This window comes from Odocoileus virginianus, chromosome 10 (assembly GCF_023699985.2).
Source record: "Odocoileus virginianus isolate 20LAN1187 ecotype Illinois chromosome 10, Ovbor_1.2, whole genome shotgun sequence".
Taxonomy (NCBI): domain Eukaryota; kingdom Metazoa; phylum Chordata; class Mammalia; order Artiodactyla; family Cervidae; genus Odocoileus; species Odocoileus virginianus.
The window spans coordinates 22,586,416-22,612,996 of NC_069683.1; the positions used below are offsets into that span (position 1 = coordinate 22,586,416).

At 45.6% G+C, this 26,581-nt stretch overlaps 1 protein-coding gene across 4 annotated transcripts in view; it reads right to left on the reverse strand.

Annotated features, from left to right (window-relative positions):
* Positions 1–25,702, reverse strand: part of LDLRAD3 (low density lipoprotein receptor class A domain containing 3) — a 257,881-nt gene extending 232,179 nt beyond the window's left edge. For 3 of the 4 annotated variants that reach the window (XM_070473176.1, XM_070473175.1, XM_070473174.1), the window contains exon 1: positions 25,596–25,702. In XM_070473176.1, coding sequence (XP_070329277.1) covers positions 25,596–25,641 — 46 coding nt within the window. In that variant the 5' untranslated portion in view covers positions 25,642–25,702. The remainder of the gene's footprint in view (positions 1–25,595) is intronic. The other variant, XM_070473177.1, reaches the window with a different exon arrangement.
* Between the last annotated feature and the right edge of the window lie 879 nt (positions 25,703–26,581).

The window sequence follows — 26,581 nt, forward strand, 5'->3', positions numbered from 1 at the left end:
TAACCCACCCACTTCTTTCCATCTCTGCAGTCACCACCCTCGTGAGGCCATCTTAATTTCTCCCCTGCAAGCTCCCAGCTGCTCCGAGTGCCCACAACATCACCCCCCTCCCCGCTGCTGCTACACTCATCTTTGAAACGTTTCCATGAGTCTGCTCAGGCTGCATGGCTTAAACAATACAAATTTATTTTCTCACACTTCTGGAAACCAGAAGTCCAAGATCGAGGTGTGGGCAGTCTTGGTTTCTCCCGAGACCTCTCTCCTTGGCATGCAGACGGCCCCTCCTCGCTGCATCCTCACGTGGACTTTCCTCTGCCTGCCTGCATCCCTGGTCTCTCTCTGTGCATCCAAATTTCCTCTTTCAGAAGGGACACTGGTCAGATGGGATGAGGGCCTACCTTAGCCTCATTTAATTTAATCACCTCTTTAAAGGCCCTTTCTCTCTTTAAAGGTACCCATTCTGAGGTACAGGGCTTAGGGTTTCAAGACGGGTGTGAATTTGGGAGAGGCAGACTGGCACAGTTCAGCCCATAATAATATCTGACATTCATGACACTCCCTCCCATATAAACCTTCTGTATAATGGGTGACCCACTGGCCTTAGAATAATATCTTTCCAACATGTGACCCCTGCCTACTTCTATTCCCACCCCCACCCCCAGCTGAGAACAAGGACAGAGAACACAAGTACACAGAGATAAAAGCACAGCTGGGAAGAGACAGGATTAGAGAGATTAAGAAGGATGACACTTTCTGTTATTTCTCTTCTTTCCTCCAACTACTGACAGATTCGGGGCAAGTGGTGTAAGGTCTCTGTAGGATGAAGCTTGGTCCTTGATGACAATGAGCCTCCCTGAACATACATGTCACGACACAGAAAGGATATGACATCTCCAAACAATCCTTGGGTCCCCTGGACAGAAAACAGCTGTGTCCCTTCGGCCAAAGCAAGGGTTTCCCCCAAGTCATACTCAGAGAAACATCATCTGGCTGAATCCAGATCGAAAGCAGATCTAAACTGCAACTGGGTGACCTCCCTCTGAGTCCCAGCTCCTCATCAGGGTGACCCAGATAACAGGCATCAGAGTCCCCACCTCACCTTGAAAGCATGACCTTGTCTACAGCACCACACAACCCCTCACTCCTGTCTCCACACAGGAGTCGAGTGACCTGGGGCAGTGAGCCTTGGTTTGTGTGTCGGCAAATGAGGTTAATTCCCTTCTAGGTAATTCCTTCTGTACTGGTTCCCAGTTCTGCTTAATAAGTTGCCACAAACGAGGTGGCGCTCGTGATAAAGAACCTGCCTGCCAATGCAGGAGACGTAAGAGACTCGGGTTCCATCCCGAGGTCAGGAAAATCCCTGGGAGGAGGGCATGGCGACCCCCTCCAGTATTCTTGTCTGGAGAATCCCATGAACAGAGGAGCCTGGTGGGCTACAGTCCAGTCCACAGGGTTGTGAAGAGTCGGACACAACTGAAGCGACTTAAAACACACATCCAGGTGGCTTAAAATAAAAGAAATCTACAACAGCCAAGAAATAGAAGCAACTTAAATGTCCATCAACAGAGGAACTGATAAAGAAGATGTAATACATATATGCAATGGAATATCAGCCATAAAAAAAGAATGAAATAATGCCACTTGAAACCACATGGATGAACCTAGAGATTATCCTATTAATACTAAGTAAGGTAAGTCAGAGAAAGACAAATACCATATGATATCACTTATACATGGAACCTAAAAAATGATACAAATGAACTTATATACAAAACATAAACAGGCTCACAGACAAAAGAAACAAACTGGTAACTTACAATACTAAAGGGGATGAGGGGAGATAAATTAGGAATTTGGGATTAACATATACACGTTACTATATATAAAACAGTAAACAACAGGACCTGCTGTATGGCATGGGGAACTCCACTAAATATGTTGTGATAATCTATAATGGAGAAGAATCTGAAAAAAATCTGGGCGTGTGTGTGTGTGTGTGTGTGTGTGTGTAGGTATATATAACTGGATCACTTTGCTGTACACTTGAAACTAACATAGAACACTGCAAATTAACTATACTTCCAAAAAAACCCCAAATGTATTCTCTTTCAGTTCTGGAGGCTCTAAGTTACAAAGGTATTGGAAGGGCTACACTCTGTGAAGGCTCCAGGGAGATGCTTCTTGGCCTCTCTCCTAGCTTCCATGGTAACCAGAAATCCTTGGCGCTCCTTGGCCTGTACCAACATCACTCCAGTCTCTGCCTCTGTCTTCACACAACCATCTCTCTCTGGGTGTATCTATTTGTGCACCCCCTCCTCTTAAGGACATCAGTCCTTGGAATGTGAGCCCACACTAATCCAGTGGGATATCACCTTTACTATTAGTACATTTGCAAAGACCCCATTGCCAAATAAGGTCACATTCACAGATCCCAGGGGTGAGGACATGAACATATCATTTTGGGGGGACACAATTCAACCCACCCAGAAGATGGTGAGAGGGTTCAAGGGCTAAGGATGCCAAGTGCTGAGAGGCTGCCAGGGGCACATGGGCGCTCACCAAGCCACACTAGGCAGCTGGTTCTCCCAACAGCAGCCAGCCTTCGGGGAAGGCCCAGAAGAGCAGGCCCCGCTTCTTCACTCCTCGTAAAAACAAAAACCGCAAGCAAGAAACCAAAAGCCAACATGCCTGCATCCTGAGGGCTGATGTGTTGTTAAAACTTTTAAGACACACCACCAGGGTTTGGGACCAAGTCACCGATGTAAATATTTTATCATTGGGTCTCTGAGCAAACGTGCACCCTTACGTGGGCCCCACATGCCTGGGAGGAGGAGGAAAAGGAGCCGGTCTGCTAGTAAGGAGCCCCACAGACTGCTGAAAAACAGTTTACCCAAGGTGTGCACCGCTGCTTCCAACATCTGGCTGCCTTCCAGCTGTGAGAAACATCCAGACGTGAGGCCCCGGAGGCCCCACAGGGAGCACGGAGAGATAGAGCCTGGAGCCGGGCAGACGGAGTGGCCAAGGAAGCGATGAATAAATCACGGACACAGCCAGCCCTCCTCACCATGGTGGGACCCAAGTGCCCATCACCATGATCAAAGCTGATGCCCATGACTTGAGATCGACTTTGACTGGGCTCATTAAGCCATAAGCTCCTGAGGGCGGATCTTCTCCACGGCTCATGCTCAAAAATTAGGAAGTCAGTGGCCTGGGATAAGTTGGAACCCATTAACCCACTAGCCAGATGGAGCTTGCATTAGAAGAGAAAAATGGCTGAAAACCCAAAAACCGTTCTTGGGCAGCCATTCAAAGACTCCATTATGAGTTTTCCGGGAGGGCCTTCGAGGGGTTCAGGCCCACGGGAGAGAGGGCAGCCGCACAGATGGGCGGGAGTAGGGCCTGGACCAGGAAACGCAGAGAGCCCCAACACATCACGACTGTTACTCCAAACACAGAAGTCACCCTTTAGGTTCCAAACAGCAGGGGGACCCCAACTCTGCGATCTGGCTGTGAGGTGACTTCGGTACCTCCAACATCTTCAGCTTCAGTTTCCTCACCTATGAAATGCGGATAACACTGCCTCTGCCTACCAGAGACATTTTATGAGGATCACATGAGAGATCTCGCACGATGCACCTCTGGCAGGTGCTAAATAAATGTCAGACCGTCCCTCTCCCTTCCACTTCCCTCCCTCATCTCTCAGGTACGTCCCGCCCTCCTGTGTTCTCAGGAGGCCTCCCCAGTTCCTCTCAACATCGTCAAGGCTCCCTGTCGCAGTAAAACCTCCCTAAATCCTAAACACTCACATACTGAACACCAGGTACCGACATCCTCCCACTGCCCCCAGTCTCTGCCTCCAGTTTCCTTCCCCCGCAGTCACACCTCGGAACAGCACGTCCTCCACCCACGGTTCCCAAGTGCACGCTGCAAGAACACCTTGGTCAACTGCAAAGCATGCGGCGGTCAGCGATGAAATCAGATATAGAAGGGACATTTGATAAGGTTCTTCTTAGAACTAAACTTACCCCATTTGAAGGACCAGCCTTTGTTCTGAGAATGAGACACTCCTAAACTGTCCAATTAAAATGTGATTTCTATTATAAAATGTCAGTGCGAGGATAAAAAGCTGATTTTTTCCATTGGATCAAAGTCTAACCTTTCTTGGTTTACTTTTCATTATTTTCCTGGTCCATTAATTCAAACACGGGAGTCACCCAATAATGCCCATGAGTGGCGCACGGCTTCCTCCGCTTCCTCCCCAGCTCAACGTCTTACCCTAATTTACAAACTCAGCTCCTGCTCTCGCCATTCAGGGGAAACTCACTCCAAGGTCTCCAAATTCAGACCTCTTCCTGAATCTGACAGCCCAAGACAGGCCCTAGTTACTCAGATGTTTCACAGCCTCCATAAAAAGGCCAACCCCAACCTTTCCAAACAGATTTGATCAATGTAAAGGCTTCCCAAGGCTGAGCACAAAAGCCAGAGCTCTCACTGGCATCTCTGGTCATCACTATCATCACTACTCCACCACCGAAGCACAGGCCCTGCTGCTAATAAAGACCAGGGTCCACAGATTAGCTCTCACCCAAGTCTAGACAAGTTGCTTCATTTCTCTGAGCATCAGTCTCCTACTAGATCAAGCCATGATGGTGACAGTCCTTATTTCACAGGGATCTTGAGAAGATGTGACAAAAGCATGTGTGTGAAGCACTTTCCACAGAGCCTGGGACACAGTCAGTGCCATTAACTGGAACACAGCCAAGCAGAAGCAGTCTTCGTAACAGACACGCCCTCCTCCCAGCTCTATCTCCCACTGCTCCTTGAGACTCCTGCAAAACTCTAACCTTAGTGGCTCCCCCGATACACCGTACACCTTCCCACCTCTGGGGCTCTGCCCTTGCCAGCTTGGAATTCCAGGCTTCCTCCCACCCTTTCACCCAAGCTCATATCAGGGACCTCCTTCACAACCCCTGTCTGTCCATCACAGTCGGAAGAAGTGTGGTCCTCCTCTGAACTCAGGTAGCATCAGATCTGACCCGTTCTCCTAACCGCATCACTCGGCACGATTGCACACGCCTTACTCAGACCTATGTGCACATCTTCTCTCTCGTGCTAAACACTCAGTTAAGGTCAGGGGAGCTCTGCACACCCACCAGTACATGCCAGAAGGCCTCACAAATAGGGGAACAATAAGTAATTGTTCTAAGAAGCCAGTGACCATCCCCAATAGATCAATTTTAAAAAGAGAAGCAGGGACTTCCCTGGTGGTCCAAAGGCTAACACTTTGCACTTCCAATACTGGGGGCCCAGATTCGATCCCTGGTCACAAAACTAGATCCCACAGGCTGCAATTAAGGCACGCTGCAACTAAAAACCCCATGCACCACAACTAAGACCCAGTGCAACCAAATAAATAAATAAATAAATAATTTTTTTTAAAAATCCAAAAAAAATATATGGTCATCTCAATAGATGCAGAAAAAAATAAAATAGAGAAGTAAATGTAATGTGATGACCTCCTATGTCTGATGCTGAACTTCTTCCCAGAATAAAAGACAGCAATGTTCATATATATGTATAAACACACACATCTATATAAGGGCTGTGTGTGTGTGTATACATATACACACACACATATATACGTATATATACATACATATATACATATATACGTATATATACATATATATATACACACATATACATATACATACACACACATATGTTCATCCCCAAATCCCAGGCCATACAAACGAATAGTAATTAAAATTCTAATCCAATGGGATTGAAATCCATTGTTCCTGCAGACTGGCCCATCCTCTGTCCACAATTCTGGCTAATGGTCAGTACATGACTCGACTCTGCCCTTCCATTAACACTTACAACTTTGCACTCTGATTTCTGTGTTGTTTTGATTATGTCTTCTTCTGGTTTCGTCTTTACCATGTTATTTCCCACCCTTCACTCAAGTCACCCCTTCCATGTGGCATTGCTATTTATTTATTTTACAAAGCCAGCCTTTTACTCTCTGCTTTGTTCCCTGTTCCCCTGGGTTTCCGGAACACTAAATAGCCTTTGTATGATGCCCTATGTGTGCAAATAACTCAAGTCCAGAGAGAGCTCAATTTCATTCCGTTCTGCTCGCATCCTCCCCCTCTCAAATAAATGAAAATTATTTAAACAGACAAGGGAATAGCCTGTGTGTCTTCCTCTAAATGTACGTAGAGGAAGGGCATTTCTATTTCAAAATCTTTGAGGCTCTTTTGTTCACCTTAGGAACTCATTTAAAAGGAGGTGCTCCAGAGAACCAGGAAACTTAATGAACCTCCCAGAAGCAAGCTGTTCATTTCCTTGAAGTCAGAGCAGAACCAACATATGGAAAATTATCATCAGTCACTTAGTCTGCATGATGGCCCCACAGGGTGTGTATACCCTCTTTGATATAAAAATGGAAAAAAGGATTCTATAGAGGCAAAACAGACTGAGATGAGCCATCTGAACATATCCAGAATTCTCAGGACTCTCCTTCCAGAGTCTAACTTAGCAATGACCCTTCAGTACGTCCTAGGTCATGAAAAAGAGTACTCTCTAAAACTTGGAGACAAGCTCAAATGCAAACTCCAAATACTTGGGTATTTCAAAGTCATCAAAAGAAAAAAAAAAAGTTCTGAATGTGTTTCAGAAAGGCCAAGAAGGCAAAGAAAAAACATCTCAGGGAGAGAGGAAATGGGAAGAATGATTTTTCAAAGTCAGTGTGAAAATGAGTCAGAAACACCTGATTTCATGGTTGGTGACCAGATATTTCAGGAATCAAAATGCCAGGTGGACCAAGAGTCCTCATTTCTGTTTCAAGACCACCACTGGGATCACAAAGGTCCCTGGTTGAAAACATTCCCATTGCTCCTAGAGCAAAACTCAATAGTCTTAACAGAGTCCTCCGTATGGGCAAACAAGTTCAGACCTAAGTAGAAACCCATACATTCACTCAACAACCATTCACTGAGCTCCCACTTCAGTACCAGCACTGAGCTAGGCAGTGGGAATCCGGACACAGACAACACCCCCAGCCCTCAAACCCAGCCTCAGGGCACGGATTAGTAAGCATGTGGTGATGCTGCTGAAGTACCAGGCAGTGGGCCTAAGTGTCTCACATGCACGACCTCATCCACTCCCCCCAAGAATGCTACAGTATCTTCCCTTTCCAGGGAAAGAGCCCATGGAGGTACGGAGAGGCTCTGTAACTGGCCTAAGGTGACATAATCAGGATCTGAACCCAGACCACGTAATTCAAGAGCCTGCCTGCCTTCCGAGTCATCACTCCCCAACACCTCCACCAGAAGTGGGGTCCAGAAAGTGGCTCCCCACTGCGCTGCTGGTTTTCTCACCAGGGAGCACCCTTAGTTCAGTGATCTCAGCAGCTTTCAGAAAGCAAAACACCAGCCAGGACAGAGAAGCCCAGAGCTGCCTTGGAGATGCTGAGCCCTAAGAGGAGCATCCAGAATCCATGCGGAAGGCAAGCTTTCAACCCTCCAGCAGAATTAGACCTGATTCCCCAGCGCTAGGGCTTCCCTGGTGGCTCAGTGGTGAAGAATCCACCTGCCAAGTAGGAGACGCAGGTTCAATGCCTGGGTCGGGAGGATCCCCTGGAGGAGGGCATGGCAACCCACTCCAGTATTCTTGTCTGGAGAATCCCATGGGCAGAGAAGCCTGGTGGGCTACAGTCTACAGGGTCGCAGAAGAGTTGAACACAACTGAGTGACTAAACAACTGTAACAACCCAGCCTAAGGCCTGGAGTTCTAGACCTGGAAATTCTTGCCACACCATCACTGGAGCAAACACCTCTTCTCTGCACCTGTGCTGAATGTCCTCCCAGTTCTCCAGCTACATCCAACTGGGGGACTTGGAGTCCAGGGGGCAAGGTAGAGAGGCCTGGCCACAGCCTACCACACTCCCCTCACTATGAGTCAAGGGAAAGGACATGGGAACCACAGTAACTTACCACCTTGGGCCTTGGGGAAACTAATTAAGAACGCAAGTCTAAATATTGGAAGAAATGTGGGAAAGCAAGTGCTCTCATAAACCACTAATGACAGTACACATGGGTAGGGCCAGTTCAGAGGGTAAGTTGGCAACATCTAGACAGGCAGAGGATGTGCAAACCCTTTGATCCAAGATTCTACTTTGAGAATATTATGAAGTCCTGCTCTGGTGCACAAGGATTTTCACTGCAGTGTGGCTGCTCACGGTCACGACCTAAATGCCCTCTTAAGAGATGACTGAAAGGGAATTGTACTGGGAAAGTAGGGGTTGAAGAAAAACAGCCAAATTCTGTCATCAGGAAGTGTGTCAGGGTTCAGCAAAGCAAGAATGACAAAAAAAAAAAAAATCACAGTTTTCGTACCCAACAACGGTTGTTTCCATCTTACTAACGAAAATGATGAAGATCTGGTTGCTGGATTTGGGTGCAAAGGTCATGCTGTTGGTAACATCCCTCTTTAAGGTTGTCAAAGGGGCAAATGTCTCTTTTTTGTCCTTACACAAAGTCAAGAAGAAAAAACCAAGATCATAAGTTTTGATGATCTTGAAAATTTATTTTATCGTGAAAACATGATAGTAATAAATTTTCATATGCAAAAAAAAAAGATGAGTGAACAAATTTTATTCTCTTCATACAATGAGATACCCTACAGCAATTTAAAAAATGTGGCAACTAGGATGGGCCTCAAAATTATAAGAATAAATGAAAAAAGTAAGTTGCAAAACTAGACACAGAATGATGACCTTGTGTATACTTGAAAACACTACGCATTGGAGAGAGATGTACACAAATGTGAGAAAAGATTCAAACATGGACAGAAAGGCTATATGCCAACATGAGGATAATAGTGACCTCTGAGCAGAAGAGAAGGAAACGAGATGAGGGACACTCTTTGATAGTATCTGTAGGACAGTTTTCTTTAAGAAATCAGAGTCTAAATGGCAAATGTTAAAAATCGGATAGATCTGTGTGACAGGTACATTCGTATTTATTATATTATTCTTGGTTCTTCTATGATGTTTGAGAGATCCCAAATTTTAATGTAATTGAAAAGTATGTATTTTGAAACACCCAGGCTAGTCTTACAATCATTTAGGTTTAAGAACCACTCAAGCATAGGGAACAAGCATAAATAGAAAACCACACGTGAACTTCAACATGAACAGAAGCAATGGAGAGGCAGTCACTAAGAAGTGAGATTACGGAAAATTATTCAGCTGTAAAAAAAGAAGGAAATCATGCCATTTGGAAAAATGTGGATGGACCTTGGGGGCATTATGCTAAGTGAAATAGGTTCGGACAGGAAAAACAAACACTATATGAGCTCACCTATATGTGGAACTTTTAAAAACCCGAACTCACAGAAACTGAAAAGACAAGTGTTTGCCAGAGGCAGAGGGTGGGATGGAGAAAACGAAAAGTGGTAAAAAAGGAACAAACTTCCAGTTTTACTCTTAACTCCTGGGGATGTAATATACAGCATGGTTAACAATACTGCATTGTGTATTTGAAAGTTGCTAAGGGAGTACAACTTAAAAGGTCTCACCACAAGAAAAAAAACTTTAATTATGTGATGAGTGTTAACTAAACTTACTGTGCTAATCATTTCACAATAAACACACATGTGAAATTTTAGAAGTGAGATTCACTCTGTGTTGGGAGTGGACCAAGGGAAGAAAGCTTTCTAGACAAGGAAAGTCAGTAGTAGAGTTCTGAAAGGCGAATGGGAAGCTTTCTCTGAAACTCTGTACAAACGCAGGCATAGCTTCAAGCAACCGTAAGACCAGACAGCAAGCAAGGGTATACACTGCAGACATAAGGCTGCATTTAGCTGTGGGGGAAGGAATGAGCTGGGAAACACTTCTCAGTCAACCTGGCGGGAATCGTTGGCTAAAAATCCAGCAAGAAATCAGGATCACTTAGGCTTAGATGCCATCTGCCAAGGAAATCAGCGCAAGGGTCATCTGTATCAGTTCACCCCAGTGCCAAGGCAGACAGCAGGTTCCTAAAGAGGCTTGGGTGCCTGGAGGCCTGATGCTGCTGAAAGGGACGGGGAGGGAGGAGCCGTTATGACAGAGCCTCCTGCACAGCATCCACGAAGGTCTGCAAACCAGACTAAAGCAGAACACACAAACGAACTGATTACTAATGCGGTGTGGTTTCAGCCTTTTTTTCCTCCCCTTAGGTAACAATTCCCACCCATCTGAATGGGGGAGGGGTATAGTGGCTTACTCTGCACGTAACCCTTGTAAATCATTGCTGGAAAATACGGGGGAGAGTTAATTTATGGGAAGGGGTGGATTGAAGTGTCTGGCAGACAAGAAGGTCCAAAGCTAAGCAACAGGCCTTCAAACAAAAAAGCGATAGTAACACCAATGACCATGTCAGGCACCCAGGGTCCTGAGAATACCTACAGAGTTCAACATTTGACTTACATCAAATCTCTACCTTTCGCTGAGTGAGGGCAAGCAGGGCCAGATTTGAAGGGATTTAGAAAAATGAAGAAATGCTATGTCGTGCCCCAAGTACCAAGGGGAGGACTTAATAACACATACTACAAATCTGAGTCATTCTGCTTCTTAAGAATTCTCTTTCCACGGAAGAATTCTTCTTTGGAAGCGATGCCATCCAATAGAACTTTCTGTGATGATGAAAAAGTCCAACATCTGAGCTGCCCAATAAAGTGGTCACCAAGACACACAGGGTTACTGAGCACCTGCAATATGCCCCCTGGTGTGATGGAAGAATTTTACCCTTCATTTTATTTAATCTTAACTAATTTAAATAGCCACCCGTGGCAAGTGGGTATAATATTGGAGAGCATCTTTCTGAGGTCTGCACAGTATTCTAGCACAATGCTAACTCACCCCTTCCAGGAAGCATCAGTTTCCAGCCTTTCACCATTAAAAACAATGCTCACACACACATCCTCATAGCTGAGTCTCTGTATTCATCCCAAACTATCTCATGAGGATAAAGTCCTAGAAGTGGAATTGTGGAGTCAATGGGTACGTATGCTTCTGGGCTTTTTCTACATAGCAAGCTCACCCACTTACAATAACGCAGATGTGTACAGAATTCTACCCATTACTAACTGTTTTCACAGACACGATTCCTGAAGGTTCCTCAGTGACCACCAGGTAAAATCAGATGGGGCAGGGAAGAGCAGCCCACATGGGTCGACAAGGAAACAGGCTGTGAAATAGCACACTGCCGGTTTGATTGGTTTAGAGAATTTTTATAGCCAACATCAAAAGAATCCACCCAGCCAGTCTGGGATGTTAGACCATTTGTTCTCCTACATCAGTTTAGCAAGGAAAAATGCCAATGCAATATTCACAAGTGGAAAAAGCCAGATATGATATTATATTCTCCGTATGATTAAAACTACATAAAAATCAAAGAAAATAAACCAATGTATTAACAGTCATTAGATCCCAGAACTATAAGCTATGTTTTTATAAATTCTTGTCCAAATTTTTACAATAAACCTGGATAATTATTTAAGTAACATTTAGTCATATTAGTGAGCAATAATAAAAGCTAAGTGCCTCCCATGTATTATCTCAATTAAAATATTTCTACTTGGGAGGGTCCATTCAGTTCAGTTCAGTTCAGTCACTCAGTCATGTCTGACTCTGCGACCCCATCAACTGCAGCACGCCAGGCCTCCCTGTCTATCACTAACTCCCAGAGTTCACACAAACCCATGTCCGTTGAGTTGGTGATGCCATCCAACCATCTCATCCTCTGTCGTCCCCTTCTCCTCCTGCCCTCGATCTTTCCCAGCATCAGGGTCTTTTCCAATGAGTCAGCTCTTTGAACCAGGTGGCCAAAGTATTGGAGTTTCAGCTTCAGCATCAGTCCTTCCAAAGAACACCCAGGACTGATCTCCTTTAGGATGGACTGCTTTGATCTCCTTGCAGTCCAAGGGACTCTCAAGAGTCTTCTCCAACACCACAGTTCAAAAGCACCAATTCTTCAGCACTCAGCTTTCTTCATAGTCCAACTCTCACATCCATACACGACCACTGGAAAAACCATAGCCTTGACTAGACAGATCTTTGTGGGCAAAGTAATATCTCTGCTTTTTAATATGCTGTCTAGGTTGGTCATAACTTTCCTTCCAAGGAGTAAGCGTCTTTTAATTTCATGGCTGCAATCACCATCTGCAGTGATTCTGGAGCCCAGAAATATAAAGTCTGACATTGTTTCCACTGTTTCCCCATCTATTTGCCATGAAGTGTGATGGGACCAGATGCCATGATCTTAGTTTTCTGAATGTTGAACTTTAAGCCAACTTTTTCACTCTCCTCTTTCACTTTCATCAAGAGGCTCTTTAGTTCTTCTTCACTTTCTGCCACAAGGGTGGTGTCCATTATCATCCCTATTTACAGATGAAGACACAGTGGGCAGGAAAAAGTTGAAGAAACCTGGCCAAAGCTGAGGCACTGAGCTGGGATTTCAACCCAGGCTGGTTCATTTGAAAGCCTGTATTCTTACTGACCACATCAGTGCATCTCAAACTTTAATTGAAGTCAGAATCGCTCAAGGATCTTCTTAAAAAGCAGGTTCTGATTCAGGTGATGCTGATGCTGTTGGCCTGGAGACCCACATTGTGAGTAGCAAAGCTCTTACATAATCCCATGATAATACTACCATTTTAAGGAGAAAATATACTATACTCGACCAGGAAAATGTTTTCTAATAATCTAAATAATGTCAATGCTTCCTAAGACATAAAAGCAAAAATAGCCTTTTCTTTTCAATCACTTTTGCAAAGCCTCCTTTTCTATCCATATGGCAGGCCTTAAACCGCTCTTGTAAATTCCCACCCACAGACGCTGGTGCCAGACTAAGCCCAAGTCGAAGCTTTATCAATCTTCTCATCTCATTAGCAGGGAGGATTTTATCCCCAAAGCTTCCGTTAGCAAACACTTCCACAAACCCAGGGAGCAGCTGTGTGGAGAAAAGACACCCCAGGGGTGTCCCAAGGAAGCCGCTTGTCTCACCCACCTCTCCTGACTGCAGACACTCATCATCAAGCCACCAGCACATTTTGGTGGCTCTGATGGTAAAGAATCTGCCTGCAATGTAGGAGACCGGGTTCGATCCCTGGGTCAAGAAAATCCCCTGGAGAAGCAAATGACTACCCACTCCAGTATTCTTGCCTGGAGAATCCCATGGACAGAGGAGCCTGGTGGGCTATAGTCCGCGGGGTCGCAAAGAGTCGGACACTACTGACTAACACACCACTATTCCTACAGTCCTTTTCTTTGAAATGTTAAAATTAGGTAATCTCTAAATATTTTAACCTTCCAAAATTTGGCAAGCACTTGCTAATTTTATCCAAGAACCTTCAACATCCTTTAATTATGTCTCTAATTCTTCGTGTCTGTTTACATGGGATTATCAGATACTTGTTTAATGAAACCTTTGCCATTTGCAGTAACTGTTTATCTATCTTACTGCTTAATGCTATGCAATTACTTATCTGATACCGCAAAAGAAGCCTTGGCATATAGGATTTTACTTCCCTAACTTCTCGCTCTATGTCTCTTGAAGTTTACCACATTGCCTATGAAGAATAGCTGAGTGATTTTTTTCACAGGAGTTACTAACATTTTGCTGTACCCTTGGTCTTATAATTGATGTATTCCTTTCATCCTCCACTTCCCTCTAAGATTATATTGATTGATGCGCTTCCTTCCTTGAATCATTTGTGTTGTATCAGTAGCAAGTTTCACTTCCTTTTAGATTAGGCCAGAAGATAACCTTAAGTTTCTTATTATTTAACATTTTTAACACTGATATTTCATGAGACTGAACTGTTTTCAATGCTTTCCTCCCAGTAACTTCTCATATTTGTTAAGTAAACTGTGTAAATTCCCTTCAAGTGGAATTAAGAGGCACAGCAGTTTTCTTTCACCTGTCAGAAACCCTTTTTATATGCCACATGCTAGACTCTTAATTGTCTAATTTATCACCTGACTTTAAAACTGCTATAATCCATTTTCCTCTACAAGCGCTCTTTTTTTCATCATTTTCTTTTAAGCCACAAGTGTCTCAGGTATAAAGATCTCTGCAGGTCTTTGATGCTGAATGAGACTGTTTCAAAGTCTAGAGCAGAAACAATGTGTCACCAAAGGGCAACATCTCAATTTCATCCTTCCCTCAACTGCTTCCCCTTTTCAAAGTCACAGTCCCTTATCTCCAGTGATCGCCTCCGTGCCTTCCAGGTAACTCACAGGAGATACTATTGTGTGACGGATGCTAAGCCAAGCCCTGACTCAGGTGCTGGACTATAACAACAAATAAGATGGACATTAAAGAAGCTTGCATGACCCCATCTGGCCTCGTGGAATTCGAATCACACAAGAATGGGAGAGTTCTTTCTTCTGTCAGGATTATTGCTAAATTACACTTCCTGGGTACTTTCAAAAGATCCTGAGATTGCCCCCCTCAGTGATGGACAGTGTTCCTTTCCTTGAATATACAGTCCAACTCCTGATCCACTCCAATTTCCCTGGTGTGTTTCTTATTCAAAAAATCAAGCACCCTTAGTATTTTTTTGACATCTGTTAGCTTTTCCTGGATTGTCATTATCATCAACTTGGGCAACACAAATAAACTCTGGGCATGCTAAATCTTCCCCTACTGCATTGCTGCTGCCCTTCATAGGTTCCACAGATGTTTCTCACTTCTCTGTAACATTTACAAGGTTAGCTCAATCTTTAATTACTATAGATTATTTCTGATGTGAGCCTTTCTCTTCTACATCAATTACCATCCACTCTTTCCAGCCCTGCCATGCCGCACCCCTGCCAGCTGAGCACCCTCCTATCTTACCTTTTAATCAAATTTTACAAAATCTGCTTTTGAAGCCTCCATTCAGTTCTGTTCTGGTTTCTCTTAACATCAACCATTTTTTATAGCTTTGGATTTTTTTCTGATGAAATTTTTACTAATGAAACACCCCCCGCTACTAATCACTCTTCCATCATCCCCAAACTCCCCCATCTTTATTTTTATAATTAAAAAAAACAAGCTAAATTTAGCACTTTCCAAAGCAATTGAGAAGGTTTTTTTTTCAACTGACTGTGGAGCTACAAGTGTCACGAGGGCTCACTTCTCAGCCATGTCCAATTAGTTCTCCTAGAGAACACTGCCCTGATTCAAGGCAGAAGCCGAAGAAAAATGTTCCAGTGAGGCCATCAAAGACAGCACACTTGTGATATCCCCAAAGCTAACCTCACTGGGCCTTATAATAGCGAGAACAGATTTTTAATGCAATAAAATTACACACCTTTTATGTTTTCATTTCGCTCTGCCAACAGACACAGGAGTGTCCCACATAGAACACTGGCACCTTGGGTAGGTACGTCTTCTAAATCAACTTATTCATATGGGCCATGCCCCTCCAGCACCCAGCTCCGTCTTGCCATGCTGCCTGTCACAAACCGCAGCTGGACTTAAGCACCTGCAAATTCATCCACTTTACAGTCCCCTGGTAGCACAAAGACTCATTAAAAAGAGAGACACGTTTCAGGAGAGAACTTAGGAGTGAGGGTTTGGAATCCTGACGCTTATTATGGCCTGCCTGTAGTTATTAACGCCTTTCAGACCTGCAGTGTTATTTCCTCACAAGACAGGACCTACTGCCCATAAGAGCCCCTTGGTTTGAGGTACCAAAATGGGGCAAATTCTTTGCAGCTATGATTTCTTTCTGGTGCAGTACATTAACATTTCACCTTCCACAACAAATAATATCAATGACTAGTTCGGAAAAAGTTCTCCCATATGTGAACCATACCAGCTTAACCTCAGAGTGAGAAAGACAAACTTTTAATAAGTTTTCTTTTTATATGAGGCATTACAATCAGCACTATATTTTTGTCTTAAAAACCTATTTTTAGACTTTATAAACAGTGGGCACTTCTCTTTGGCAGCCAGCGCTACTTGAAGGAAGTATTGACCAAAAAGAAATTACTTTTGATTGGTATTCCAACAAAATATTTCCACCAAAGTGGGAAAAACATCTCCATCATGAATACATTAAAAGGCAAGTCTCATGGTGCTGAAATAATTTTGTTTATTGTTGCTATTTTTTCTTTTAATAAAGAAAACCTCTACAAAAGCCAATTTAAATGCCTAAAACAACAAGTCCTCCATAGGGGGAACCAGCAAAATGTCAATTTCAATCTGCCGAGGACAGGCCACTTGAATAAAAACAACTTGAGATGCCTCCTGACCAATGGCTTTCCAACAGATTATTCTATGCGACATAATAAGCAAGGAATCAATACTGACACCACTCACCAATGACAGAACTCTCTAGCACCATCTAGGAGCACACCTCCTTCTTCCAACACACATGAACTTGAATGTCTACTCAATGCCAGTGCAGCAGAGCCAGCAGTCAAGAGCACACGTTTAAGGTGGGCAGATCTACATGTGAGTTCTGAAACCACCTCTTACTGGCTGCAGGGTTGGGAAATTTCTTTAGTCTTCTAGTTTCCCCATCTCTACAATGCAGAGCATACTATCTACCCAAATGAATGCTGTGAAAATGAAATAGGATTCATCAGCAGACACATGAAAAAAATTACAGTACTGACATATACCAAATGATTTTAAAGCTGTTTTTAAAAGAATGCATAGTTACAGAAAAACTAAAAGAAAGATGGCCAAGACACATATCTTTGGTACTGGAACATCTCTGAAATGAGGATGTGCCTAATTTACCTTTAACACTGTAACATCTCTGAACTCAAGGGGTGCCCAATAGCCAACAACACTTTACGAGAGCACAGAGTAGACAGAAGCTGTGATCTGCTGGTCACTCTCAGCACCTGGGAGAACTTGGTCACACACTTGGAAGGTATGTCATCATTTCCATCCAGTACTGTGTATTGTTGGAAATGCAGAGGCTGAATTTACCTGCTATTTAGAAAGCCTTTTAAAATACGACACTAAAATTTTGCACTGAAATGAAAGATTATTGTGTATACAAAGGGCAAGGAAACTACATAAATATGAAAATAGCGAAGTGAGTATCTGTCACTGGAGAATGATTACAATTCAATATTTTCTTTCTTAGCTGATTAATTTATTTATTTAGGGTTGCCCTGGGTCTTCTTTGCTATGCACGGGTTTTCTCTAGCCACAGCAAGCAAGGGCTACTCTTCATTGCAGTGTGGCAGCTTCTCATTGTGGCTCGTCTTGCTGTGGATCACAGGCTCTAGGCCCACGGGCTTCAGTAGTTGCAACATGTGGGCTCCGTAGTTGTGATCTATGGGCTCTTGGCACGTGGACTTTAGTAGTGGTGGCACATGTGCTTAGCTGCTCTGCGGCATGTGGAACCTTCCCAGACCAGGGACTGAGCCCGTGGCCCCTGCGCTGGCAGGCAGATTCTTATCCACTGTACCACCAGGGAAGTCCAGGACCACATTTTCTTGCAAAGAATGAGCCAAGCACTTTAAAGTCAGGCGCTTGAAGATATATCACATTTTGTTTCTGAGAGAGAGGCAAAAAGAGAGCCATTTACAAACTGAGAAAGTGAACTGCAAGTGAAGGTGAATGAAAATGCCAAGTGCTTGGGAATAAATGGAATGTCTAAACGACAGGAGGCAGGTGTGACCAATGCGTATATCTCAAAGTACAATTGATAAAATACAACATTTTCAAAAAGCAAGTCAAAAAACTACAAATATAGACAAGTATGAGCTCATTAACTCTATGGGCACACACGCATGTGTGTGTATAAATCCACAAGGACTAAACTGATATATACCAGACAGTTAATAGTAACTTTAAAAAAAATAAGCAACGTAAACAGAGAATAAAGAAAGATGTTAATGCTTTACTATAATGACTTCTATTGTGCTTGAAATTTTTACAATAAGCATATATTCAAGGTATTATTTTGATAATGCTTTTAATTCAGGAAGATTATAATGAAATGATAAATGTGCGGTTTTGGCATCCTGCCAGGTAGAGAACCCTCCAGTGATTGGCAGCCATTATTATGCTCCTAGACTCCACAAAAGAAATGAGAAATATGACATATACATTTAACATATGATTCCAGCCATTAATGAGTTTACAATTTAGTAGGATTAGAGACTAAAAGAGGTAGGAGATATATATATATATAAAGACATATATATACACATACACCAAGATATATGTATATATATACCAAGATATGCATATTATACATATATACACATATTTATCATATATATGTGTGTGCTAGCCTGCAATGCAGGAGACCCCGGTTTGATTTCTGGGTCAGGAAGATCCACTGGAAGAAGGGATAGCCTACCTACTCCAGTATTCTGGCCTGGAGAACTCCATGGACTGTATAGTCCATGGGCTTGCAAAGAGTCGGCACAACTGAGTGACTCCACTTTCACTTTACTTTAGCATATATGTGTCTGTAGGAAGTATGACAAGATAAAGAAGATTGCTGCCCACAGCCCCAGAAGATATGTTTCATTAGAATTTCATAAGCCTAGAGTTAAAAGAACCTTAGAATACCAATAGATGTACCCCCAAATTTTATCTGGATAGCTAAAGAAGCAAGCTAGGACATGTGCCATCACTTCTGAAACCTTATCAAGAATGGCCCATCCAACTTGGAGGGCATTATGTTTAGTGAAATAAGTCAGAGAGAAATACTGTATGACATCACTTATATGTGGAATCTAAAAAAATACCACAACTAGTGAATATAACATAAACAAAGCTGATTCACAGGTGTAGAGAACAAACTAGTGGTCACCAGTGGGGCAGTGGGTGTAAGTGGGTGCACAAGGATGCATTGTACAACATAGGGAATATAGTCAACATTTTATAATAACTGCAAATGAAAAGTAACCTTTAAAAGTTGTATAAAAAAATAAAAAATAAAAGTTGTATAAAAATTTTAAGAAAAGAATGAATCATCCATTAAATATTCCCAATGACTGGATATCCAGGTTTGCCAAAGCCTTGTGACATCCACACAGCTCTGTTCTCATGAAGGTCATAGATCCATCAGTATATCTCACATTTAGGAACACAATGCCTCCAAGATCCCACTTGCTGGAGGAGTGCCTCTGCCCTTCCCAGATCATGACAGAGGTAAACAACCCCATTTCCAATCACTGGATCATTCAAGTCTTCAAGGGCCAAGAATAAGTTCTACACAGCTCTGCCCCAACTAGGGCACAGAGCTGGTTCCACACTAGTGAACAAAGACAGTAAGTCCCCTACACTTGAACCTTCAAGTTGCAAACTTTCAAAGACGCAAATGTGCATCTGGTTCCAACAGAACCAGGACCTGCGCCATCAATGTCAGCTGTGAGTGAAACTGCAGCTTGCTCTCCGTCTCCTATTGCTGACAGTCCTTTAGGTCTACCGTCTCCCACCTGCCTCCCTCCTCCAGTCAGTAACTCTTCTTGCCTCTCCATTTGATGCCAGCCCCTGTATGGGTCAGGAAGATCTCCTGGAGAAGGGGTTAGCTACCCACGCCAGTAATCTTGCCTGGAGAATTCCACGGACAGAGAAGCCTGGAGGGCTACAGTCCATGGGGTCACAAAGAGTCGGACAGAACCGAGCGACTAACACTACACCTTTCAAGACACTGGACTGTAAGATTAAAAATGTTTATTTTTTGTGTTTATTTTTTATGTATTATTTGTGTGAAAAGTATTATAAACATATTACAGAACAGTATTACATAGATGATTCTGTTAGTTGGGTACCTGGGCTAACTTTGTTGAACTTATGAACAAATTGGACTTACAAATGCCCTCTTGGAATGGAACCCATTCCCATGTAGGGGACGTACTGTAAAGCTTCGAGAAGAGTTTTCAAGTTACCCAGAGACAAAAGGGAAGAAAACAAGACTCACTGGAGAAGCCTTTGGGGAGAGGGTATGATTTGAGGCTCATGTGTCTGATGGAAGATAACAGACACTTCTCCCCTCCACACCCAGCACTGCTTTCTTGGTAGTTCCTTTCTCCCTGAGACCTCATACGCAGAATAAGACAGCAGCAGACACCGCACATCCATGCTGGTCTTCTGAAGAGAGGAGGAAGCTAAAAACTCAAAGAAGGCTGGCCACCACTGAACAAAGGAGCCGGACAGCTGGAAGGCAAAGTGTCTTAAAGGAATGCAAGAGTGACTAAGTGACGCAGAGCTTAACTTTCAAAGGACTTCAGAGAAGAAAGTAGAAGACGCAATTTCTCCAAAGCTCACTGGCTGCTAGTACAGACGATCCCCCACCCACCTAGAGAAGGAACTCCAGTTGTAAAAGCTTTTGATGGGAAGGGGGAAGGAACCCTGGGGAGGGAAGGGGAACCGAGAAACAATGGCCCCTCTGTGGGGTGGAGGCAGGGGGACTTCCAGGGAGAGATTTCAACACGCAGCTCCCAAGGCAAACCTTGAGGGCACTTCTCCTCCAGCTCACAGGGACAGTGAACCTCCCAAGTCTAAAAAGTCTTCAGGGAACCAAGCGGCTCCGGTGTCACCCACCACCTGCCTTTTACTTGCTCCCTCGGCCTGTCTCTCCCAAGCGAACAAAATCCACCATCTCCAGCTTCACTTGCTTTCACTATCACACAAGAGAAAGAAGCAGGAGCAAAAGGTCAGGGCTGAGGCTATTTCTAGACAAACCTATTTTCACATTGAACTTGTGGGGTTGCAGAAACAGAAAGCAGAAACCTGATGACTAAAAGACCCTTGGGAGGAGAACGCCACCCTGAATCGCTCTATCTGGGAGACACTTCTAAGATGAGCAATAAGAACGCTCCAGATGTGTGGCCAGGTGGGGAATGCTCAAAGCAGACCCAGGGTTCGCAACCGGGGTGCTCAAGCTGGGCTGATTCTGCCCTCAAGGGAAATGTGCTGGAGACACTGTTGGTTGTCACAACTCAGGGAGGCAGGGAGAAGGAGGCTGCTTCTGGCACCGAGGACCAGTGATGCTGCTAACCAACCTACAATGCAAAGGACACCCCCCACCCCCGCCAACAAAGAACTCTCCAGTCCCAACGTCAACAGCACCGAGGCTGAGAGATGCTTCCCCAGATAAACCATATCCCTGTAGCCACCTCCAGAAACCCTGACCATCCTATCTGAAATAAATACCTGCCATCCCTCTGACCCAGCAGTTATCCTGTCACACAAGTCTACTTATCGTGTGTGTGTGTGTGTGTGTGTGTGTGTGTGTGTGTGATTAGTTGCTCAGTTGTGTCCAACTCTTTCCGACCCCATGGACTGCAGCCTGCCAGGTTCCTCTGTCCATGGGATTCTCCAGGCAAGAACACTAAAGCGGGTAGCCATTCCCTTCTCCAGGGGATCTTCCCAACCCAGGGGTCCAACCTGGGTCTCCTGCATGGCAGTCGGATTCTTTACCAGCTAAGCCACCAAAAGTTTACTTATCCTGTGAGCAACAGCAAACACCAAATAGATATGATAGGCAAATCCTGTATCCTCAGAGTACCTGGCTCTTCTCCTAGCAGACGTTTTAAGGGCACTCCTCAAGACCCAAAAAGTAGATTATTTCACAACAATCACAATAAAAGCTCCTTTTATTTACACAGGAGCAGCCGTGTTTAAAAACCTCCCCAATTGTCAGGTAGATGCAGAGGCAAAAATAGCTGCAAACTTAGGATGGCCCGGCATTTCCAAAATATTCCAGAGAAAGAGGGAAAGAGAACAAACAAGATAACTCCACAACCAAAAATAGATTTTCCCCCAGGGCTCTCTCAGAGCTAAAACCAGTTCCATCACTCTGAGTTGTCTTTCATTTTTTAATTGTAAAATACCATAAACGTGTAAGAAATGGGGGGAAGGTAAATATAGAATTTAATGAATGAAAACAAACCCCCATGTAACTACACCTCGGGTCAAGAAATGGAACCATGTCCAATGGTCTCTCCCTGCCAGACATGCCTTTCCCATGCACAGAGCAAAAATATGGGTGCTATTTTGAAAGTTCTATCTTTACTCAAGGACTGGGATTTATTTTTACGTATTTACCACAAATACCAACTGCTGCGACTGCAAAGTGAACAGATTTGGGAAGGGGGGGCTGTTTATGGAAACAAACTCATGGATTGTTAATTCACAAAAGCACGTAGGGGGAAAGGCATGGAAGGATGCCCGGAAATGGGGCGGAAAGCCCAGACTGGGGGCCCAGAGAGAAACTCGAGTCAGAATCTGGCACCCTGGGTACAGATAATCTTTCACGGACCACAAAATGACTTCCTGTCACACAATATCGTTGGAAAAATGCAACGGAATCACGTGTTTCAAGGGCGAGCAAAGCATCTCACACGTAGGAGACAGCGGTCTACAGATACTGGGTTCCCTCTTCTCTCTTTGCCCATGGAAGAGGGCAAGGTTGAAAAGGCCATGACTTTCGTAGGAGATTATTTCATTAGAAACTCTCCCAATTCCCAGTTCTCTAAACTCTTTCACGAAGAAAACGATACAAACCCACTTTCAAGTTCTTCTGGCCTCCTTGACAGCAAGGCACCTAAACCAGTCTTGGAGGCCCTCCCTCCGCTACTGGCTCACAGCTACTGGCTCACATCCCGGGCCTCTCCCTCACTTATCGCAAAGGTACAGGCCTAAGTGGACTGTCAGGAAGAAAACACCTCGCACCCCAGCAGGGAGCCTTCGTCCATCTCTTTGAAGACGAAAAGCAACAAGGTGTGTTTATTTGTACTTGTTGCACACAGCCTCATGGAGAGGCCTAGGCTGCACGAAGACACTCAGTTCGTTTAAAAATACCACTACTAATAAAACCCACCCGCTCACATCACTAAGCAGATCGCTGCAGGAGAAAAGGTCAACACCCACACTCCTGGGTACACACTGGGGAAATCAGGCCTTTTCACTGACGGGTAGAGAAGGTCAGGGAGTTCCTAAAAGGTCAACCAGTATGGAGGTGAGCCATCTAACCCCGCAAGGCCTGCCCAGCATTAGACATCCTTTAGCATCCACGCACTTAAACCCACCGAGCCCACCTCGGCAAGGAAAGGTGGATCTCAAATGGCCTGAGTCTTTCTCACCGGATACATTAAAAAATAATAACGGTCGAAATCGATGCTTCACTTCCCTAACACAGACAATAAAAACAAAGGAAGGAAAAAATACACACATGCCCGCGAAGGTGTTTGAGAAGGCTCCTGAAAAACAGAGGCCTCCAGATTGCTCTTGAAATGTCAGTGTCCTTCCAGTCCTACAAAGACCTGAAACTCAGACTAAGGCTCCACTCTGACCCCAGAGTTTCTTCACAGACTATCAATGGGAGAAAGAAATCCAAAGTGCCAAAGCACTGGCATTGATCATCTTTCATGTTTGATCAACTTCCCAAAAGAGGATAGAGATGGAGGATATGGGACAGAAGGACAGGGTCTCTGGCCCACTACGAACTGACCTACCATGCACGCTTCAGGAGACGTGACCAGCCCTGTTCTCCAGTGACATGTTAGGGCAAAATGGAATCCCTGCTAGAAGGGTGATACTTAATATAACAGGAAAAATGCACACACTTCAACCTGCCTGGACGGTTTCTAAACTAGCAACTCACTGTAAAGGTGACTCAAAAGCACACAAGCCCAAGGAACACAGATAATAGAAAACCACCACTTGGGACAGCAAGGTGCTGTGACTACCACCCCCGATCCTTCCCTCCCCACCATGACTGTTGTTCAGTTGTGTCCAACTCTTTGAACCCCATGAACTGTAGCACACCAGGTTTCCCTGTCCTTCACTCGAGTTTGCTCAAACCCACTCTGACTATTTTACTTATTTTAGCCCTATTTACATGTACACACATATTAACCAGTGCTGACCAGAGAAAGACAAAATTAACTTTACAGCTATTTTTACAGTGATGAAGACTCAACGAAAGCCACCCAGTACGAACTGGGAGATGCAATAAATAACTGTTTCTACTGGGCTGTAGGCAGTTCCCTGAGGACACGCACAAGACCTGGCTTCCGCACTGTCCTACTTGGGTTTTATCAGGGGACACACTGGGTCAATGCAAATGGAAAACATGAATCTAGGCAGGTCTTTGTGTCTGAGATGTCCGGGAAACCTCCCAGTTCTAACAGCCTCCAAATAATCACTCGTCCCTACCTGTGACTGCCAACGCCCCCCTGCGAACCCTCTCCCTGGGGGTGGCTGAGTAGTTCAGGACAAACAGGACACTCTGACCCACACCTGGTTAAAAATCCACAGCAGCCACCAGCATTCCACCCTCCCTGGAAGCCGCAGAAAACCCACAGACATCTAAGCGGGAGTCTCAGAGGAGTGGGGATGATGTCATAGGTCTTAGAGTGGGGGAAGGCTACCCAGCAGATTCTCAGGATAGCCAGGACTAGGGACTCCAAACCAGGAGGAGGGTTTGTCTTTCCTAGTGCACATCCAGCAGGGAGAGGGAAGACTGGAATTGAGTGAAGCTCAACTTCCCCAACAAACACACCCCCAGAGATACTTCCACCTCAAGTAGCTAGAAGTATCTGGGAGAATCGGGCATGAATTAGACATGTAGATGGCATCAACTTCAGGCAAGCCAGCTTCTTGACGAAGAAAGTTCACGCTGCCCTGTCATCTACTTTGCCATGCATCAGCTGCCCAGAAATAAATATGGGAGGGCCAAGGGCAGCAGACCCTAGGAGGGGCAGCTGACAGCTGTGACCAGCGGGCAGGGGCAGGGGAACAGCTCCGGGCTGGAATTTGGAGCGTGCCCACATCAGCAGAAAAGTTCCAGGGAACGTCACGCTGTTCCTGAAGACCTCAGGGTGCACACGCTAAAGGCGATGCCAGATTCAAAGGGCTGCAGATGAAGCCCGTGCCCTCTCCCAGGGCATCTTGCCGGACAGGGCGTCCGCCGTAGGGCGAGTGGGGGGTGATCAGATGATCTAAATAAATGTCTTGCTCCCAGAATCAGTGGGAAAGATGAATAATTCCCAGGTCCGGCCCTGCTTCATCTCTCTTTGCCCAAACCAAACACAGTCCCAGGGAGGAATGGAAGGGAAGGGCGATACCACCCGCCCCACGGTCCAGGTACGAAACTGAGGCACCGGGGTGCGCACAAGTGAACCCAAAGGGGCCCTGCGGAGGCTAAGGCAGCACCCAGCACCCCGCGTCTGGGATGCTGGGATCAAGGAAGCGTTCTCTCCTCTCTAACCCTTCTTCCTTTCTTCTACACAACACACAGCGCGCGCGCACACACACACACACACACACACACACGCACGAAGTCTCCAGCTACGCCCAATCGGGGCAGCTGCCGGGCTCCCCAGAGCCGGACTGCACACAAAGCCCCGCCCGTGCACACACCACAAGCCGGCGCGCACGCCCACACAATAGGACGGCGCGCACCCCGCCGCGGCCCCTCGCCGGGGTCCCGGCCAGCCCGGCGCCGGGGTCCGCCCTCTGTGCACACCCGCGCCGGGAGACGCAGCCCGGGCAAGGGGAGGGGGCACGATCGCAGCCCCGCCGCCGCGCCCCGCGCCCCGCAGAAAGTTCTCCGGACGCCCCCCGACTCACCCGCGGCGCTGCTCAGCAGCAGGCACAGCGGCCCCAGCAGCCACATGGCGCGGCCGCCGCTCCCGCTGCCCGGCGCCGTCGCTGCCCCCGCGGCCTCGGCGACGACCCCGCCCCTCGCCGCACCGGCCCCGCCCCCGCGGTCCCGCCTCCCGCCCGCCCCGCCCTCCTCGGCCCGGCCGGCCCGGCCCCGCTCCGCGAAGTTTTCGCTAGCATCCGGGCCGAGCACCGCCCGCGTCCTGCCCGGGTGTCCAGGCTCAGAGAGGCCGCCAAGGGGGCCGCGGAGGGTCCGGCCTGGCGGCCGCTCGCCACCAACCTCCTCTGGCTGCGAGGATCTAACAGTGCAGGTTCTGTCCTCGCCTTCTCTTTCTCTTTTTCCTCCCACTTCTGTTCCTCCATCCTCCGAGGATGCCGCGCTTACCACCTCCTCAAGTCCCAAACTTGAATTCTTTACAGAACTAACTACAAAATGAGTTTACTCCAGGGAGGGAAAGAAAGAGTTGAAAAAAGAGGCCAAATGTTATGGGGCGGGGGCGGGGAACACACATATATATGTATTATTTTTAGTAGCAATATGGAATACGACGAGTGCTTCTCAAAATTTTCAAATGCATCCGACGCACTGGGACTCTGACTCAGTAGGTATAGGGTGGGGCCTGCGATTTTGCTTTTCTAAGAAGCTTTCAGGTGATTTGGAAACTGATGGTGAACCACAAGTGGAATAGGCACACAGCTTTAGCCTGTGCTTTATTTCCTCTGAATCTTGTCTGCCTAGACCAAGGGACTTTGGGGCCCCAGTTTTGCAGAAAAGGAAAGTAAATGTGAAAGTAGAAGCCCAAATACAGAAAGAACAACTGCTCCAGTGTAGTTGTGGCTCCAAGACAGCACTGGTGGCAATTCCCAGAGGATTTAGCCGGAGGAAGAATCAATGACGCTTTCGTGCTCCACTCTCCAGCCCCTTCCCTCCCCAGAAAAAAAAAAAAGAAAAA